The sequence below is a fragment of the Megalops cyprinoides genome, chromosome 1, assembly GCF_013368585.1.
Source record: "Megalops cyprinoides isolate fMegCyp1 chromosome 1, fMegCyp1.pri, whole genome shotgun sequence".
Classification (NCBI taxonomy): domain Eukaryota; kingdom Metazoa; phylum Chordata; class Actinopteri; order Elopiformes; family Megalopidae; genus Megalops; species Megalops cyprinoides.
In genome coordinates, this window is record NC_050583.1 from 2517608 (window position 1) to 2539478 (window position 21871).

At 41.2% G+C, this 21871-nt stretch overlaps 2 protein-coding genes across 2 annotated transcripts in view; both read left to right on the forward strand.

Moving 5' to 3' along the window:
• LOC118781154 (NACHT, LRR and PYD domains-containing protein 3-like) overlaps positions 1-8434 on the forward strand; it is a 30296-nt gene extending 21862 nt beyond the window's left edge. Inside the window, exons 8-10 of the mRNA XM_036534065.1 lie at positions 3620-3793; positions 4010-4056; positions 7779-8434. Of these exons, the coding sequence (XP_036389958.1) occupies positions 3620-3793; positions 4010-4056; positions 7779-8362 (805 nt within the window). The 3' untranslated portion in view covers positions 8363-8434. The remainder of the gene's footprint in view (positions 1-3619; positions 3794-4009; positions 4057-7778) is intronic.
• A 6827-nt stretch (positions 8435-15261) lies between these two features.
• Positions 15262-21871, forward strand: part of LOC118781656 (NACHT, LRR and PYD domains-containing protein 3-like) — a 40087-nt gene continuing 33477 nt past the window's right edge. Inside the window, exons 1-3 of the mRNA XM_036534667.1 lie at positions 15262-15469; positions 18154-18271; positions 20535-20648. Of these exons, the coding sequence (XP_036390560.1) occupies positions 18186-18271; positions 20535-20648 (200 nt within the window). The 5' untranslated portion in view covers positions 15262-15469; positions 18154-18185. The remainder of the gene's footprint in view (positions 15470-18153; positions 18272-20534; positions 20649-21871) is intronic.

Here is a 21871-nt window from a genome sequence, read left to right on the forward strand (position 1 = left end):
TGAAATCAGGGTCAGTAAAGCAGATCAGATCTCCTCATGATAAAGTCACCCCTAAGGGACTGATTTCCAGCCTACCCACAGTGCATGAATGCAGGGTCAGAGAGCAAATATGAAACCAGAAACACATAGCTAATCACAGTTTCAGGTGCCGGTCGCAATTTCAGTGCATGTCTTTTGGAGTCTTGTGTGGGAGTAAGCTTGGGTAGAGGACTAGCTGTTACTGTGCATCACTTTGAAAAGCCTTTTATCAACTCAGCATTGTCTACTGTTTGTGATACAGGTAATATCTGCATGGCCAATTCAACCACATATAACAGCGGCAGTTTAATTTGTGTGGATGAAATCTACTTGTATTCACCAAAAAACTGCATTTCTCTCAAACTAAACAATAATATGCTCAGTAACAGCTTTTTTATTGACATTTTTGATCCATCGTTGTATTTAAATTGAGAATAGTTTTCATTTCATAACACAACAGAATGACTATAAGAACAAGCATAGTCATTAACTGTTCTTTTCATTTTTTATTTGGCCATCTGTTACTGTTTTTTTTTTGCAATGTATTGTTTATTTTTTGTGGTTTATTGTCCTAGCAACTACAGTGTACTCTGCTTAAGGAGTACTGATACAGGTATCAAACACACATAGTCATAAAAAATACTCTATATTAACTGTATATTAATACTCTTTAAAAACTTTTTCTCTGCCAGTTGTCCCCCACCGGGGCTAAGTCAAGTTTGAAAAGATCAGGGGCTAAGTCAAGTTTGCCTGAGGCTTGTCTTTTTTTTTTTTTTTTTGAAGGGAGATCGGCATCAGTAGGTTGGGGAGGTTAATGCTACCTTTATAATAAATAAATATTATCACACACACATTCTAAGGTTATTATGCTACTTATCTTCACACAGTCTGTCTGTTGCTTTGCTATAAACATCTCCTTTTTCAGGGCGAAAATATTTGGGGCTATACCCCAAATATATATATATATATATATATATATATATATTTTAGACAAACGGCCGTGTGCACGTGATGTTTGTTCAGAGGAGATTTACAGGAGCCAGTCTGAATTCCAGAATCAGGCCGGTACAGTAACAGCAGTCCAGCAAAAATGCTATAAAAATGCTAATAAAATACTCTAGAACAAGGTTGGACTTATTCCAATGTGTATGTTACCTCTTCTGGGTAGACACAAATCAGTTGTCAGTCATTTCAAAGACTGAAAATTATTGACCTCCAATAGTTGTTGTGAGAAGTATAGATTCTGAAGTGTCAAGTTCTTGAACCCTGCATCCAGCATTAGTGGTACAAAGGTGTTGATATACGCAGTTGATGTTAAGATTCAGACTCTGGAGGACAGATGTTTGTTGTACCCCTTTCCAAACTCTGTAACCAGCCCATGGCCACTCACCCAATGACTCCCCTGTGATCTTTCCTTCACAGAATGGAACTGCAGACAAGAGTATATGTGCACATTTAAACTGCATACTGAGCCACCTGGTACTGGCAGTGTCTAGCATCCATACTGTCATTGCACAGAGCTGGGCTGCAGCCAGTAATGTTTAAGATTAGGTAGCACCAGACCTCCCAGTGGTTTTGCATTAGGGATTGTTTGGGTGTAAAATCTTCTGTGTCACCCTTTTCCATCTACCCTACCAAATATGGTTTTGGGCTACAAAAGTGAGTCTGGAAGAGCAGCAGGAGTCTGGGGAGTAGATTCATCATAACTGACTCTACTGTGTCCATTAATATAAGGGGCAGCATGGACTAGCATGTCAGATCACCCTAATCTTAAATATCAGCTTTGTGAGTGTGTCATACTACCCTTAGGAACTCACCTGGGGAATAATCAGCACATTTATGGCCAATTCTTCTATGTTGTTAACGTTTACCTTGAAGCCTAAAGTAGAATCCAAAGTTCCATGGAATGTCATTGGCTTAGATGTTGAATTTAAATGATCTCATATGTATGAGAGGACATTGACAGCTTATCTGCCCTCTCCCCTCCTCACTGTCTCTTAGTATTTATGCTGGAGGTTTTACACTGAGGGAGTTAGAAGCAGGAAAGAGGGAATCCCTGCCTTGGGACCCTTTCTTACCGGAATGGTTATGAGAAGCTGTCATTTACTGCTAGCTGTGATTGTGGGGAAGAGTACAGAAGCGGAATGAACTTGATAAAATTCAGACTAAATCCAAGTGTTTGTAATGTTTTAAAAAGAAATGGTGAAGACGCAGGGCCCAGTGCCTTTTCAGCATGCAGTGCTAGTGCCACACATGCTACAGGCTGGGATGTAACATTAAGGAGCCTACGGATATTAGCACGCCGCTGGGGGATGGGGGGTCCTGGCCAACCTGCCCACCCCTCCACCCTGCTGGAACGAGGCCAGTTTGTTCTGCTGTTGCTCCCGGTCGCTGTCGGCAGCTGATGGAGCTGGTTTTGAGCTCGGACTGTAGGGCTCAGCCTGTGCTTGGGGCAGGTGTCCTTACTCTCTGAGTCCCGTAAATGTCTCCTCTTATAATACCTTTGTTTCAGGAGCTTTAAATTCCTCTCCACTCTTTCTGATAATAAAGAGTTAATAGCGTCTCAGCTTCATTGAGCTGGGCTAAGCTGGCAGCAGATGATTTCCCTTAGTGTTGCTGTTCCAGTCTCCTCATTTGCTTTTCCAGTGCTAGACCTCCAGTGCTTGGCCTCTCTGAGGGTTTTTACTGATGCATAGGTGATGAGACTCCCTCTCAGTTTTACTTTGGCTGCCTCACCCATGATACTAGGTGGTATATCTGAGCTGTGGTTAAACTCAATGTGTGGCATAAATGTAACTCAGATGTGGGCTTAAAAGCTAGTTTCGCCTAATAGTGACATTTTTTAATCATCAGTGGCCTGAAGAAAAATGTTGGCCAAAGTCTAAAACTAGGTTAAGGGGTGAATGCACCAACATTTTAGTTTGATTGTAAAACAGTTGTTTTAAAACATGGATTGTTTAAATACATTTATCCTCACACTATCACATCAAGCAGAGGTCAGTGGTATTTCGTCATGAATATAATGTGGGGAGGTTTATCAGATAATTTCAGTTATTATCTCTAATAACCAAGACTTTAAGGGTAAATGGAATCATCTCTTCTTTATTCATGTAACCCCTGGGTCCGTGCACTGGAGATTAAACTGTGTGCATTTTTTATTGCATTATTATATTCATAATTAGTAAGAAAACAGTGATGATAATGGAGGTATTGTCCTGTGGAAAGAGATTTAATTAAATATAGCAGCAGGGCATGTTCTCTTTGCATACAATGCACTCTCATCTGGTTGGTCAAGAAGTGACCAGATGTGATGACTAGACCAATTAGAGGAGAGTGCACATTGTATGCAAAGGGAAAGGTCATGTGCTTTATCTAATTACAGTATTGATCAGTTTAACTTAATATTTGTCAGTCATGCTTGCTGTTAATTTTTTTTGACAGTAAAATGACATTTTTGCTAGGGTGCCACCCACATGCATGAATATTATTATTGTTCTCTGCTGCAGTCTCCATGTATTGAGTGTCAGATACTCTGGTAATTTCTCCTGCTTTTCCTCCAGAGTTGTGACAGTGAAGAGCTCTTCTCTCCTTCTCTCTGCAGGCTGTCAGGCTGTCTAGTCACAGAGAGAGGCTGTGCTTCTCTGGCTTCGGCTCTGCGTTCAAACCCCTCACATCTGAGAGAGCTGGATCTGAGCTACAACCACCCAGGAGACTCAGGAGAGAGAGCGCTCTCTGCTGGAGTGGAGGACCCCAGCTTTAAACTGGAGACACTGCTGTAAGCAGAGTTCTGCTCTTTTGTGTGTGTAGACATCTGGTGTGTTAATGGAAAACCTATTGAGGTGTGTAAGATGGTGGCCAGTGTTCTCATCTGATCAGTAGAGTGCTGGCAGTGTGTGGAGCTCTCCCATTGTTACAGAGCTCTGAGTTTCCACACTGCACTTCATAGGCAGAAAGTCTGTGTCTCTCAGTCTCTGTTCTTCTGTTCCTACAGTGTGGACCATGGAGGAGAGATTAGGCTCAAAGCAGGACCGAGAAAATGTAAGATACACACACACACACACACACACACACACACACACTCACACATACATACGAACAGAAACACCACACTCAAGCTCACATATACACAAACAAACAGATACACACACACACACACACAAACACATGAACAGACATATACGCGTACATAACAACACATTATGACGAGAACAGGCCATTCGGCCCAACTAAGCTCGCCGTGACAATTAAAGAGTATCCAAAGCTGCATCAAGGCTGGACTTGAACACAGCCAACTACTTGACCTGGAAACCTATTCCATGTATTCATAACTCTTTGTGTAAAATAATATTTCCTTATATCAGTGTGGAACTTACTCTTAACTAGTTTTCATTCATGTCCCCTTGTTCTACAGACTGATCTACCCTAAAAAAATGTATTGTAGTTAACCTTATTGATTCCTTTTATAAATTTAAATACCTCAATTAAATCACCCCTAAGCCTCCTCTCGCTTAGTCTAAATAGGTTAATTAACTTGAGTCTTTCCTCGTAGCTTTTATATTTCATGCCAGGAACTAATTTAGTTGCCCTTCTTTGAACCTTTTCTAGAGCTTCGATATCTTTTTTATAGAGCGGTGCCCAGAACTGCACACAATATTCCAAGTGAGGTCTGACTAAAGCATTGTATAATTTCAATAAAACCTCCTTAGATTTATAATCAATACTTTTGGCTATATATCCCAGCATCCTGTTGGCCTTTTTTACTGCTACAGCACACTGCCTAGATCCTGTTAAGCTTGGGTCAACTATTACTCCCAAGTCTTTTTCAAATTGAGCACATTCTAGTTTTTTTCCCCCATGAAGTAGTCTTGTCTAAGGTTCTTATTTCTCACATGCAAGACTTTACATTTAGTTAAATTGAATATCGTCTGCCAGGTATCTGCCCACTTCTGGATGCTGTTTAGGTCTTTCTGTATTATTTGGGTGCTTTTTAGGTCTTCCCACCCTCCTTCCGCACACACACACACACACGGGGGGGGATACGCCACCCCCCAGTTTCATAAGGACCCTGACCCGCCCCCCCCCCCCCCCACTTTTGAGAAAAAAAAAACTTCCGATGAGCACCATCACATCCCTAGTTACAGTTGGATGTCTAAATGTTTGACCTCATCATTTAGGTTACTGATCACCATCACTAACTAGGCTACTCGCGGCAAGTGATTGCTGTAGTGTAGCCCACTAACACCAAACACACGCATTTCCTGCTGTCTCCCGTTCACCCCGTTTGCTAGCTAGACATTGTAGAGTGTATGCACTGCTATTAACCTCAACATTTTTTCACTATCACAATGCCCTGATGATTTAATGAAGGATACCTAACTCATAAACTGATTTTAGTTTCTAAAACATTTTATTTCAAACATCTTGGATGGGGGGGCAAAAAAGTCAGTTTCCCGTCATGCCTTTCAGAGTGTTAAACCATTAGCCCAAATTACACCAAATGCCTCAGCAAGCAAAGTGTCAGGCAGCACAGGTTAGGACACAGTCGCAGACCCAAAAAACGCGAGGGCAGAGAAACGCACGGCAGAATCAAAAACGAGTATGCAGGCAGGGTCAAAACCAGAGAGGCAGTCCGAGGGCAAATCCAAAACGGGAAAGTCAGAACAGGCAGGGTCGGAAAACGGGAAGGCACGATCAGGCAAACAAAGCAAATCGGCAGGCAAAAACGGAGTCAGAAACAGGCAGGTCGAAAATCACAAAACAAGCAAGCAAAGAAAACGCGGGGACGAAACAGGCAAAAAACACTGAGACGAACTAGCAAAGACTGAACAGCGAGCAGGGCATATAAAGGGACAGACCGACGAGGGGATGAGATGCAGGTGCGCAGGTAATCAGGCGGAGACGGGGCGGAGAAAGGGGCCGGGCAGAAACAAGGGAAAAAGGAAAAAAAAACCAAAAGCGCAGGGCTAGGAGGCGGGAGTACTGACACAAAGTTGTATGAGCTTAAAAGTTGAGACCTTTTGCTCACAGTTTGGTCCCCCCCACTTCAAACATCTGTCCTGCGTCCCTGTGCATGCAAGTGCACACACACACACACACACTCACACTCACATAGAGATACACACACACAGACACCTATCCATGCCCATGCATGCACACACGCAATCACACTCACATTCAGATACAGACACACACACACTCACATACAGATACACACACACACACACTCACATACAGATACACACACATGCACACACTCACACGCACATACACAGGCACACACTCATATGCATGTGCACACGCACGCACGCGCACACACACATGCAAACACTTACACGCACACACACATGCAAACACACAAACACACAAATGGACAAACGCACACAAAAACACACACAGACACAAACGCAGAGTCACACACACATACATACACACACAAAGACACAAAAATGCACACACAGGCACTAACAAACAGACACACACAGGCGCACAAACACACACACAACCACACAAACACACACACAAACACAAATAAATACTAACAGACACACACAAACCCACACAAACAGGCACACACACACACACAAATGCACACATACACACACAAACAGAAACACACATACACACACACAAAGAAACACACACACACACGCACACACACATGCACTCACGCTCACACAGACAGACGAACACACATGCGCACGCACACACACACACACACATAAACACACACAGATATACAGATACACACACATACTCACACACGCATGCAAACAAAGACACACACACACGCATACACACTCACACACAAATGCCTACAGATGCATACACAGAAATGGGCCCACACATATACACATATGCACACATGCAAACACACGCACAAACACTCACACACATGCATACATACACACATACACACAGACACACACACACACAAACACAGGAAGAAACACACACACATGAACACACACATTCACACAAAACCACACATACATAGAGGAACATACATACACACACAGACAAGTGCATGTGAGTACAAGTGTGTGTGTGTGTTTGTTCCTGTATATGTGTGTGTGTGTTTTTATGTGTGTCTCTCTTATGTGTGTGTGAGTGTGTGTGTGTGCGTGCGGGCGTGTGTGTGTGTGTGTGTGTGTGTATGTATGCGTGTCTGTGTATATGAGTTTGTGTGCATGCGTGCGTGCGTGCATGCGCATATGTGTGTGTGTGTGTGTGTGTGTGTGTGTGTGTCTGTGTGCGCGAGTGTTTGTGTGAGTGTGTGTTCGTCTGTTTGTGTGTGTGTGTGTGTGCATTTTAATGTGTGTGTGACTGTGTGTGTGTGTGTGAGTATTTGCGCGTGTGCATGTATGTGTGTTCGTGTGTGTGTGCGTGCGTGCGTGTGTACATGTTTGAGTGACTGTGTGTGTGTGTGTGCTCGCGTGTGTGTGGGGTGTGTGTGTGTGTGTGCCCCTGCATGTGTGTGTATGTTTGTGGGCGCGTGTACTTCTTTATGTCTATGTGAGTGACTGTGTGTGTGTATGTGTGTGTGTCCGTGTGTATGCGTGTGAGTATGTTTCTATGTATGTGTATGTGAGTATGTGTGTGTGTATCTGTGTGTGTGTGTGTGTGTGTGTGTGTGAGAGAGAGAGAGTGTGTGTGTGTTTGTTTGAGTGTGTGTGTGTGTGTGTGTGATGCTGATCTCCTGGTTCTGATGCAGTAGATTGTGTTGGAGATGTTGCTTCTTCTAACCTCCTTCCTGTCTGCAGATGCCTGCCAGCTCACACTGGACCCCAACACAGCATACAGATACCTGTCTCTATCTGAGGGGGACAGGAAGGTGACACACACACTCAGAGACCTGTCTCTATCTGAGGGGGACAGGAAAGTGACATTCACAGCGGGGAGAGAGCAGCCATATCCTAATCACCCAGAGAGATTTGCCTCCGTACCACAGGTGCTGTGCAGAGAGGGTCTGTCTGGGACTCGCTGTTACTGGGAGGCTGAGTGCAGTGGGGTGGCTGAGATTGCAGTGGCGTATAAAGGAATCAACAGGAAAGGAGGGGGTTCTGACAGTAGGTTTGGACGCAATGACCAGTCCTGGAGTCTGCACTGCAGTTATGACGGGTTCTCTGCTCTGCACAATAATAACAGCACTTCCATACCCGCCCTCTCCTCCCGCTCCCGCAGAGTAGGAGTGTATCTGGACTGGCCGGCCGGCACTCTGTCCTTCTACAGCGTCTCCTCTGACACTTTGACCCACCTGCACACTTTCCACACCACATTCACTCAACCCCTCTATCTTGGGTTTACACTTTGGGTTGGCACAGTGTCCCTGTGCATGCTGGGATAGATCCCTGTGTCCTGGAGGAGTGGATGGGATGTTATTCACTGTGGTCATGACTACATAAATCTCCACATTAATACTGACAGTGTGCAAATATTGGAGGGCGCTCTCATCCACTCCATACTGAATAGGATTTAGTTAGTACTGTGATTTATTCCAATATTGTAAACAAGTGATTTATTTTAATGTTTTGTAATAACATGTTTTATAAAGCACTTGATCATGTTACTTTCATTCCAGTTTGAATCTGTTTTTGCAAAATATTAAATCAACATGTAAATAAAAGGAAAATAATACCTAACTTAAAATTTAAACTTAAACCGTAAATTTTGTAATATATAATAATTAGTATGATATGCTGAAATACAGATGTGTGTGTGCATACAGAACATTTGTATGTTGTGTTTTGTGGGAGAGGGAGGGGTTAAAAATGTAATTTAAATATTCAGGAATTTGTATTTTATCAGTTCTGAGTTGTTTGCTAGAGATGAAAGACCAGTGACACACACACACTCATGCACACGCACAATCTCACATGCGCGCACACACACACACAAACACATACTCACACATGCACACACACACAGACGGACACACTCTCTCTCTCTCCCGCTTTTTCTCACGCTCTCCCTCTCTCTCTCCATCTCTCCCCCCATCTCCCTCTCTCTCTTTCTCCTTCACTCACCCCACTCTCTGTCCCTCTCTCTCTCTCTCTCTCTCTCTCTCTCACTAAATTTTTCACGAAACGTTTGTCTTAAAACAGTTATTTTCTACCTTCACCATTAGTGTGTCAATAACAAATATCATATTTTAGATTTCCGAACATTTCTTTTGAAAATAGTGAAAATCTGCCACTAAGACTAAATAAAGAAAGAGAGTGACAAAGTAACACAAAACCTTCCAGACCCTCCAAACCTTTTTTTGTAGGCATACACTCCAATGCATGATAAAAACAACTATACCAAACAACTAAACAAAACAGGTGGTAATCATTAGCAACTTAAGCAGGTTTAACCACAATTATTAACTGAAACAGAAACACCTGTGTAGTGGGAATAAAACCTTAGTTCTTAGTTCTTAGAAACTTAGTTCAGCAGATGAAAGACACATGAAGTTGATGTCCCTCCGCAGTCAGAAGATGTCAAGCAGTGCCATTAGGTCAGAGCTGGCAGGAACCACAGGGACCCTGGTTCACCCATCTACAGTCCAGAGAAATCTGGTCAGAAGTGGTCTCAAGGGAAGACTTGCTGCCAAAAAGCCATTCCTCAGATGTGGAAACAAAGCCAGGCGACTCATCTCTGCACAAAAAGACAAGGCCTGGGATGCAGCACAATGGCAGCAGGTGCTCTTCTCTGATGAATCCAAATTTGAAATATTTGGCTCTAGAAGGTGGCAGTTTGTTCGTCAAAGGGCTGGAGAACGCTACAAGGATGAGTGTCTGCAGGCAACAGTAAAGCATGGTGGAGGTTCCTTGCATGTTTGGGGCTGCATTTCTGCAAATGGAGTTGGGGATTTGGTCAGTTAGTGGTCTCCTCAATGCTAAGAAATACAAGCAGATTCTTATCCATCATGCAATACCATCAGGGAGGTGTCCGATTGGTCCTAAAATCATTCTGCAGCATGACAATGACCCCAAACATACAGCCAGAGTCATAAAAACTATCTTCACCAGAAAGAGGAACAAGGAGTCCTGCAACATATGGTGTGGCCCCCACAAAGCCCTGATCTCAACACCATCGAGTGTGTCTGGGATTACATGAAGAGACAGAAAGAACTGAACCAGCCAAAATCCATAGAAGAACTGTGGCAAGTTCTCCAAGATGCTTGGAAAAACAAACAAAAAAAGTATAGGTAAATGAATCTGTGATGTTTTGAAAGCCAAGGGTGGTCAAACCAAATATTGACTTAACTATTGATTTTTCTGTTTTGTGCACTTTGTATGTTGTTAATATATAAATTAAAAACTATTCTTTTCATTACTTTTGAAAGCATTCTGAATTTACAGAACTTTTTCACAAATGGCTAAAACTTTAGCACGGTATTGTACATCGACAGATACAAGAAATCAGAACATTTATCAAATATATACATATACATTAGGGATGTCAATCTCCATCGCTGAGGCCAATGTGATACACTGCAAACGATCCGACACATTAAAGATACATATGAAGCAACTGCTAATGTGATACTATACGATTCACCTCCTATTGCGATGCAGTGCGATTTGACACGATCTGATTCAACACAATGCGATTCAACGCGATACGATGCGATGCAAAAGAACAAGGACGTAGCTTTGGCTTGAAAGTTGGTAAAATGGGTGGGGTGGAATGTGTAGGAGGGAGGTAAACCAGAGGTTATAATATGGTTAATTTTATAAATAAACTACACTAGAGATCTGACGGCCCGTCAGTGACGGGAACAACAATTAAAGCAATACATCACAGGGTCTTGGTTCTACTTTAACTGTTACTAAATATGATATATTCTGATTGCCGTTATTACATAGGATCTAATCTATCAGATTTACTTACTTGTAGAGATCAATAATAGTGTACAATTTTAAAACCTTACCTGAGACTCTCTGTGCTGCTGCCACCCTCAGTGTATTGTGTTTCTATGGTTGTGGTCTAATGATAAAATTATATAAAATCTTCATTGGCCCTTCATTAATTAGGCTATCTAAAATATATTTTTATGAGCCATACGCCATATTTTGCTAACTGCATGCGTCTTGTCAAATTGTCCGTCTCTCTTGAAAAATCCGAAGTGTCAGACACACACACACACAAATACGAACAGACACACACACAAACAAGCACACATGAACAGACACACACGCACAGACACAGACGCACACATACACATACATGAAAGGACACACACACAAACAGAAAGACAAACCACAAACAGACACAGACACACACTAACACACAAACACAAGCATGCACGAACACACACACACACGCACTCACACACAAACACATGCATGCACGAACACACACACACACACCCACTCACACACAAACAAAAGCATGCACGGACACACACACACATGAACATGTGTATACAGGACATCTGTATAGTATGATTTTCAGGAGAGGGTGGGGTTAAAATTGTCCCTTACATATTCAGGTATTTGTACTTTGTCAGTTCTGTGCTGTTTGTGTAGAGTTGAAAGGCCAGTGATATTGTGAGTTTGTGTGTGTTTATGTTTCTACCACCAACATCAGTAAAGACTCGCTGTGTTGAATGTGAGGAGGAGGGTCTTACATGCAGGACTGAGTCCCATTGTTCCATTCAACATCAGGATGCACTGACACTTACTCGCCACAAGGTGGGGGTATTAAGACATGATTAGATGATTAGGTTAGGTTAGATAAGATGCCAAAATGTGATTAATTAGCTAGGTAGGGTGTCTATAACTCCTGACGTGATTGTACTCTGAACAGATACCCACCGGGTTACTATCTCTTTTATGATGGTGTTTTTATAGCACTGACCTTACATATGATTTTTGGTACATTTCGCAAATAACTCCATGCATACGTAGATATTATATAAAAAGTTCAAAACTTGCTCGCATTGATAAAACACTATTGACATTGCTGACAGTGCTGATAACACCAATGGCTTCTCATATTAAAACATGTTTTTTTTTCTTTTTTTTTAATATATTATTATTAAGCTGCACAGGCTGCCTTTTATACAAGACCAGATAAATAACAATCTGTGCAGTCTCTACAAGTAAATTAAATAACTTCCATTAATTACATTTTTAACCATATCATATGATGCTAGCATCAGCCTTGCATACAGCACAGATACAGGTTTCATAGGAACAACGAAAATCCGTAATTCTAAACAATATTTCAGAACACCTACTTTACACTTAAGAACACTTAACTAGATTTTTTCAATTTGTAGCATACAACAAGTTTCTTAAAAAGGGGAATATCGTATTAGCTCGGGGCTTAATGCAGCCTATCTCCGGCATATCCTAAAGGCTTCTGACAGAGATGGTAGGTGGAGTGACTGGCCAGCAAAGAGCTGCAGTACCTACATTTATCCAGTAGAAGTCCAGTAGAGGACCAAATACATTAATGCTTTAATTTACAGCAGTGTATTATTTATTTTTAACCCTAGTCGTGTGTCTGGCTGGGTGTGTGTGTGTATGTGTACATGCATGTGTGAGCGTCTGTAGATGTTTGGATTAGATCAGACTTGAGCGGTCAGTCAACACTCAAACTGACTCTGTGTGTGTGTGTGAGTGAAAGTGCACTCTGCCTGTCTGTGTGTTGTATGAGGGGAGGTTGATGAGCTCAGGGTGAGGGTCTTTCGTCCCTTAGGGATGGGGGTTTGGGTACCATTAAGCTCAGGTTCTGAGTGGCCACACTGGGAAACCTGATTCTATGGTACTGGGATTTGATAGCTGTACTGCTGGGCTGTGTGTGTGTGTGTGGATTGAGTGATCCATTGATATTTCTTCCCCCAGTAGGAGAGAGAGTAAGTAAATGAGGGAGAAAAAGAGTGGCAGAGTGACAGAGAGAGTGAAGGATAAAGGGAACGAGAGAGATGGGGGGTGAAAGGGAAAGATGGCAGGGAACATTGTGTGAGGTGGAAGGTGGTTTGCTTAGTAGTGTGGCGAGCAAGATTGTGTGTGGGAGTATTTTTTGCAACTACACCTTCACTCCAAACACACACGCACACACACTCACAGGTGGTTGGGAGTGGAGGAATTAGTGCAGGTTAACAGATGAGGGCAGTCTGTGTCATTATTGCCACACAGAAACTCCAGCCATTCCAGGGCCAACTGCACTCACCTTTAGTGCTGTTAATGAGGTAGGCAGAGAGTGAGAGACAGAGAGATAGAGCGAGAGAGACACGGAGACAGACAGAGAGAGAGGCACAGACACAGTGTAAAATCTACTTTAGCTTCTGGGACAAGCCGAGTGTTATCTGGAGCTACAAGGAGCACTGTATCAGATTAATGAAAGACATAGCAAACAGGGCGTGGCTGTTTCCACTGGCCGCCACTGACAGACCTGACAACCCGGAGAGAACAAGCTGTTCTTTGGACCGTCAGTGACCACAGCGAGTCAAGTCCTTGTGCATGTTAATTCTGGCAGGATGCTGACTGTGACCTCTTTAAATGTATGAGTGAAATATCTCATTCTGTTTTGGAGAAAAATACATGCAGACAGTTTGCCAGCACCAGCTTTAAAGTCGAGACATGACTCATCTAGAGGCTACTCTTTCTGCAGGTTATGTTCCGGTACATAACTGAGTCTCCATGCAAGTGTATGCCAAAGAATAAACTCAGAGCAAGAGATAAAAGATGTAGAGTCATGCACCCAGATTCCTGTCCTGCTCTCTTTAAACAGTTACCAGATTTCAGATGACCGTTATTCACATCCAAATGATCTCCTGTTGGCTAAATGTGAACAAATCAGTTCCAGTGCATTGGGCAGTAAATTGTGATGTGGTTGACCATGGAATGCTTTTCAAAAGCCCAAATGTACTGATGAAGAGTTGATTTGATTGTGTCTAAAAATATCAGAATGCTGCCTCCGAATAGTTTTTCTACCATGACAAATTGCTTTGGATGAAATGGCAACCCATTCTGCATCAGCTGGTGCACAAATAATTTCTCTGCAGCTTTTGATAGAATTGATAATGTAATAAACGCTTCTTATTGGTCGTCCGAAGGGCAAGTACCGGAATGCACAACGTACAGCATCCAAAGCTGTCGACGCCTTTAAACCGGTAAGGTCCGGGATCGGAATTTGAGAGCATACTAACAACATGGTGATATAGAAGAGAGAATCGAGTTTGACAGTACAATTCAAAATATAGCAATAAGCTGGCCTGGGATCCACCGGGGTTATAACCTACAATGCGCGAAAAGGAGGGATGGGTCACGGGTTAGACGACCCAGACACTGAACTGTTCCGACCACAGTCAGCCCACCACATCTCGAGACCAGGTAGATAGCAACACAAACTATTTTCTCAAGTTGGAGTTAAAAGTTACAATAAAAAAAGTTCACTGACAGCACACCTGGAGTCACCCCCTTTGCCTACTCCACTTGTGAGCCCCGGCAGAACCGTGACCCCTCCCCCCAAAGGATAACTCCCCCCACAGGTAAGTGTACACGAGAAGAGGGAACTGAGAAGCCAGCGGAGCCACCCCTGGTCACACACACGTCTCGTACAGGCACACTTTCTTTACGTGAAGCGGGGCGGACGCTCCTGCTGCTTCCGCCAATCGACCAGCCGGGCAGCAGCTTCTCCGCGGCGGGTCTGCAGACGACAATCTTCCTCCATCCCGGCTCTCTGCTCCGGCGACGCTCCGCCCTGCATGAGTCCCGCACGCACACAAACACAAAGACAAAAACCGAACGACGAAAAACCCCGAAACTAATACCAAAACAAAAATGGGGAAAAAAGCATCTTAACCGACGCCAAGACAGAGCGCCCCCCCGCTGCTACCACCGTCACACAGATACACTGCACACGAGTGAATTATTAGATCAACAACTTAAACTGCCTGTTCTTCCTTCTGGTAGCGTTCAAACTCTCACCAGAGCCTTGTGTACATTATAAAAGTCTGAATGTTCTGCCATTTTGTACAAATTCAGAATGCCCAATGTTACAAATGTATTTTCCTGTATTTTGAAAATACAAATTACATGTATTTTATCTTGATACATTTATTTGAGGGGTATTTTGTAACAAGAAACATTTTGATGTATCTTTGTCCATCTGTAAATATAAACACCCCTTAAAGATAACAGCTCTTTTAACGTGTTTAACAAGACAACGCATTATAAGTTTGCGAGGTAACTAACATAAGTCTGTAATGCTGACTTTAAAATGGTCTCCAGATTTCAGTGTGAGGTGGTTGCTTACTTTGGCACTGGGAAATGTGGCTATTATGTTTTATAGAACATATTAATACACCTCGCTGCAGAAGGTGTGGTTTTTTTAATAAGGCGTCAAAGCCGAACACAGCATCATAGGGACGTAAAAACGAAAGTAAAAGGATTTATGCAACTTGAAAAGTCGCCATTTTATAAAGAAAGCAGCACCTCCTAATTAGCACCGTAAGGTAAGATGAATTAATAATAATAAATAATACCCTACCCTGTACTCTACCTCACTTGTAAGTCGCCTTTGACAAAAGTGTCTGCCAGCTGTAAAACACAGATCTATACAATGCCCTGTGTTTCAATGGAGTGTTACGGGTTGGTTTGTCTATCGCGGAAGGCAAGTTTAAATAATAAAATAGCGCCACTAAATTCCATAAAATAATGCAAATTCGAAAGACAACCTCTTAATTTTTTAAATGTGACCTGAATTCCGTCGATGAGGGACTTTCCTTAAGAAGCAACAGGAGTGACGCAGTTATTAACGCAGAGCTTCTTCTAGTGACCTAAAGTGACCCTTACCTAAAATGGGTTATAGAAATGTATCACACTGAATACTTAATATACTATATTTGATATAGATTCCATGTGAATGTGTATATTCAGTTACTGTGACGGATACAACTGGAATAATGGATAAATGCATCAACTGTATTTAAAACAGCAGAACATGAGGTTACTGTTTCGGTTTCAGTTACATGCGCTTTCGCTGGCTAAAGGCTTATTTCAAACGGATGCGACTCGCAATGTCCAAATAGCCTACTTGAAAATGAGCAATTCACGCTGCAAGGCTTGAACACTGTTAGCTAATAATGTTGAAATCGACGTGCGGAGCCGTGGGAGAGTTTGCTGTAGGACGTGGTCTCCCCCCCGGCCCCCCACCCAAAAAAAACCTTTATTTGCAACAATTTTTATACAAACCATGAACAAAGCCAGAGAGTATAATTGTCCATTACATCAGATTATATTTAAATGTCTGCGCTTTCTTGTGTTTTAATCCTTCCATTGTTGTGCTGTGTTCCGTCAGTTCCTGGAGGAAATGATTAAAATTCGGCTTACAGTCATTCTGTGTCGTCTTGTGTATATTTCCCATAATAATTAAAAAATTACAACAAACAAAACACTCATAGCGTCGTCTGAAAATTAAATACAAACATCTTAATCATTTTAAACAATTATATGTCGTTTTTCTTCTTAAAAAGGTCTCAGCAGCAATCCAAAATATTTTGGCATACGAACGTTGATAAAAAGAGGTGTATAATTTTTTCTTTCTTTAATCCAAAATTTCAAGAATATTCATTAATTATCCTAAATACTTTTTAACTGGGCATATATCATGTACAATTTTCAATATCTTTTATAATATAATTTACACAATATTTATCACATAGGCCTATTTTCCAAGCTTTACTCCACTTTAAATTCCCAAAAACAGAAGACCAATATAAATTTTTATACATTACTTCAGCCGATAGAACTGTTCTAATATTGTTATTTGTACATTTGTGTTTTAGAATGTCAGTTTCCCCAATAAAAAGAGTATTATCAACAACCTCAACATCAATGTCATGATTTGCTGGATTTTTTCTAAGCTGTAATATCTTTTGCGATATAGCAGCAATATTATGGCATTACAAATTTATCTAAAAATTCACTCTATGTCGATAAGTATCCATCAGGATTTTTAAATGAGATAATGTTATTTTCAAACAATTTTTAAGGAAGAGAGATTTATTTTTTAAATGAATATTAATATTATTCCAAATAATTTTTTGAGGGGAAGAGTTATTGTATAAGGCAGTGTCCAGGCTAGCAGAGCTTGTTTATGATATTTGTACAATCTAACAAGTAATTTCTCAATTTTATAATTGCATCTCAATAAAACATCTATGCCACCAATCACATTAAACAAATATTTTGGAAATGTATTCCATGTTATCTTTTTTGTTAATGAGTTTGATAAGCCAGTTAACCTTCAATGTGTTATTTAAAGTTTTACAACTTAATATTTCTAAACCAACATTACATCTCTTATTACATAAAGTATTTTTTTAAGTAGTGGGGTCTGTTCTTCCATATGAAGTCTCTGTTAGACTTTTTCACACTTAACCTTAATTGCCAGGATGTAAGAAAATTGCAACAGATATAACGAAGTATCGAGAAAAGATAAATCACATCGTGGAGTTAACATGGATCGGAGCATCCGTTTCTTACAAATATCCTATTACAACACACTCACTTCGATTCTGATTACATTGTCTGAATAGCAGGGGCGCAATAAAAAAGTAAACTAAACATGTAAAGTTGTTCAGTCTTGGTAGCCATTCTTCATGGCTTGCACTGGAATGTGGGCATCTGCTTTTCCATAATTTGAGTTAAAAAAAATATGTTCAGTTTACCTTTTTAACAACAATTTGTTAAAAAATAGCTTTTGTTCATGTTTACCTCGATAATCTAGAAGGAATCTTGAACAATCACAACTTGTTTTCATTCAAATTTTGCTCAAAATACGTTGACAATTTCAAACCATGAACCCAGTATCATGTATCGAACCGAACCGTGAGCTGATTGTTTCGTTACGCCCCTAGAATCTACACAGATTTACGCTCTAAGATATTTTACCACCCGATGAATTTGAAATGAAATGAAATAAAACATTAAACCGTTTTAACGTTTAAAATGTTTGCCATTGGCAACGTGACTCAACATCACATGGATGACATGAAAAAGCACACAAAGCTAGCATTAATGTCGAACCTGAGTATTTAGTACTTGAAAATAATGTAAATGTTACATCCAAAAATTCACGGATTGTGGGGTTTCTTTTCTCTGTCTTGGACTGCTGGCATTGACCAAACCAAATCAGAGGAGCCTGGGGAGGTGGGTGTGGCCTCCGACATGAATGCTGAAGAAGGAGAACAGGGGGGCGTGGCCTCTGAAATGAACCGCCCCCTCAGTGGAGCTGTGGACTCACAGAGCAAGAGGTGAGGAGAAAGTGTGTGTGTGTGTGCGCGTGTGTGTGCGAGTGTGCGTGTGTGTGTGTGTATAAGCACGCATGCTTAAGGGGATCAAACACTGTCACGTGCCACAGGTACGCTCAGGTTCTGGATTGATCAGATGGGGGTTCAGAGGTGAAGTTTATCCAGTCTGCAGACCAGCATTTATAATGAAATATTGGGAAGGAAAGGGCTTATTTAGTCCATTGAAGAATCGTATACCATAATGTCAACAATAGCCGCAATGTCTACATTATCAGTGTCTACATTAACAAGCTGCCTTTGATAATGTAGACCAGTGGTTCTCAACTCTGGTCTAGGGGACCCCCTGCCCAGCATGTTTTAGATGCCTCCCTGCTCCAACACACCTGATTCAAATGATCAACTGGGTATTAACTGCTGCAGCTGCTTGATAACAAGCTGATCACTTGGACCGGAGTTGAGAACCACTGATGTAGACACTGCTATATTACCATTTACAAATACATATATATTATATACTGTCATACAATACCACACTACACAACCATGTTCAACAAGCATGCCTCAGAAGCTTTTTTCGCAATGTTAGGATAACTGAATAAAGGTATCTAGACTGCAGTCAGAAACTTTGACTTTAGTTTCCTTTGATTTCTGAATGATCTGTTTTGCTATCCAGGATCAGGTAATCCATCTTACTTTTGTGCCAGTTTTTCAAAGAAACATTAGATTGTATCACCCTGATTCAGATACAACTTTTTCAAGATTACCAAATCCAGATTACCAGTGCTCAAAATGGGACTACATATCACAATGTAGGCTACTAGCTATGTAAAGAACAACAGGTAGAATAGCCAGCGTGGGGTCACTTTAAGTGTTTTTATTGAAACTAGTAGAGACAGAAAACAGCACAGGGAGCGTGCAACATAATACTTGCCTGTATTGTCCTGCACAACATCGCTACCAGGCGAAATGTCCCTCTCTGTGATGATGTTTATGATGCACCTCTGCCTGTTGAAGACCCAGACCAACCTCTGGCGTTCTCTCAGAATGAGGGACTGACTGGACGTGCAATAAGGGATGCAGTTGTTAGTAACTACTTTTGACTGGTTCATCTCTGATGTGTCATTGCAAATAATACACAGTGATAAATGACAGTTAAAATTAAATATATTTGTTTGATATTGACAGCTGTTTGGGGGATTATTTTATGGGAACAAAATCCCAATTTTTTTTTTTTTACTTTACTGTACTGAAAGGTTTAATAGGTAACCTAATGTCTGCTTTATCTACTTTTATGGTTAAACAAATCAAGTGCAAAATACAAATAAATGTATATATACTACATGATACAAATGTTGTATTATTTGACCAATTTAAAGTTTTATTACATTTTGTTCCTGAAATCCACTCTGAATCCACCCTTCTGCTGGGATCAGGATAATCCATATTTTTTGGATCAAAGGTATCCCAATCCTACTAAAAAGTTTTGAACAACACATACTGAAGGTTTGATACAGATCAAAACCAACACTGGATTACGTGATCTAATCCCATTTCAGAGTCCTTTTTTTCTTTTGAACAACCCATTTTCAACATTTGATCCAATCCAATAGCCAAAATCCGATCATATTATTTCTGAACAACTGGGCCCAGAATATTTGGCTGAAAGAGTTTTTTTTGTGAGTTAAAAGAGTGTTAAAAAGCAACTTTATTTGAGCATTCTTCAACCTGTTGATAAACATATTTGTGAATGTTATTTAGCATGTACTGTATGTAATCTGATGTAGTGTTCAAAAGAGCATTTGTACCTTTACACAGTGATGAAATGTGAGTTTGGGCAGGATCACAGCGTTCCTCTTACTCTCTACTGGTTTTTAGGGAAGAGGTTCATTAGTGCAAAGCAGGAAATAATGCTTGGTAGTTCTGTGAAGTGTTGAGGGTAGAGTTCTCACACTAGCTACATGGATGTCTTAGTAGAGCGGTTTTTCCAAAAATACACATATTTCTGTGTTTACTCTGAGGGACGGGAACAAGTGTCCTGTAAAGCGATATTCAAAGCCGTCCCTCTGATTTGGTGCCCAGTGTCATGTGTTGCATGTACAGTGTTTCTGAGGCACATTTCAGCATGCTTTGTTCACATGTGCTTAGCATGTCACACGCTAACCCATTCACTGACACAACATATTTTTGAAGAACAGGCTTGTTGCTAAGGAGAGTGACTGTTGTGAGCAGAGTTTGATGAAGTGCTGTCTCTGTGTGCTGTTTCCAGTGTCACTGTACAGAGAGCAGCGTCCCCGGTGCCCAGCTGTCAGTCTGTGAAGAGTGACTGGTCCATGGAGGATCCTCCTGACTTAGGTGGTGGACAGCCTGTCCCTCCTCTAAGGTGAGGTCACACTGCCCAGAGTAGAAGCCTTAATAGGCCCAATGAGTTTTCATAGCCCAAAGCCTTAACCAAACTGGAGTGGGTTTTCAGTGAGATTGGTGAAAGCGTTCTTCAGTGGTTCTGATCTGCATCAGTTTAGAGTCCTGTATGGGTCCCTTCATCTGGTCTCAACTTGGAATAGAATCTGGTCTGTGCGGACCGGAACTGTTCCTGAAATCCATCATAAATACTGATTCTTTGTACCAACCGACCAGATCCTTATCAACAAAACCAAGAACATGATTGAAATGCAACCTTTTGACTAAAATCAGTTTTTTGAGTTTGAGTTAGTATGGGGACAAATAACACCTTTTTCTACACTGGTAAAATTTTACTAGAAGCTCATTACCCTGTCGACAGCACACAAGCAAGTTAAACAAGCATGGCTCAAAAACATTTTTCACAACGTTAGCATAACTGAGTAAAGGAGTCTAGACAGCAGTCAGAATCATTGGGCTTAGTTTTCTCTGATTTATTTTTGGACTGCCTCGTTGAAGAATTGTATACCATAATGTGTTTAATGGAGTTGCCCTTATTAATGTAGGCACTGCTGTATTATCATAATCCCTGTGAAAATGCTCAAACGTTTTTAGCTATCTGTTGAACTTACTGGTCCAAAGCTACATTTAGCTTTGATTAAACGTTAGTTATCTAGTATACCCTGGTGTGAAATAGGTAGATAGCTGGCCAGGTTTGCCTGCTGGACATTTAAGTGCATTGGGGGAAATTTCAGGTCTTCAGAATATTTGGCTGAAAGAGTTTTGTGAGTTAAAAAAAGCATTATAAGCCAACTTCATAGCAGTGTTCTTGAACCTGTTTTTAAACATGATTTTGAATTGTATTCAGCATGTGGGTAATCCCAGTTAGTGTTCAGACGAGTGTTTGAAGCCTTACCACAGTGATGAAATGTGAGCTTGGGCAGGATCACAGTGTTCCTCTTACTTTCTGCTGGATTTTAGGGAAGAGGTTCATTAGTGCAAAGCAGGAAATAATGCTTGGTAGTTCTGTGAAGTGTTGAGGGTAGAATTCTCACACTTGCTATATGGATGTCTTACTAGAGACTTAGTAGAGACGTAATCCAAAAATACACATATTTCTGTGTTTACTCTGAGGGATGGGATCAAGTGTCCTGTAAGGCGATATTTAAAGCCGTCCCTCTGATTTGGTGTCCAGTGTCACGTGTT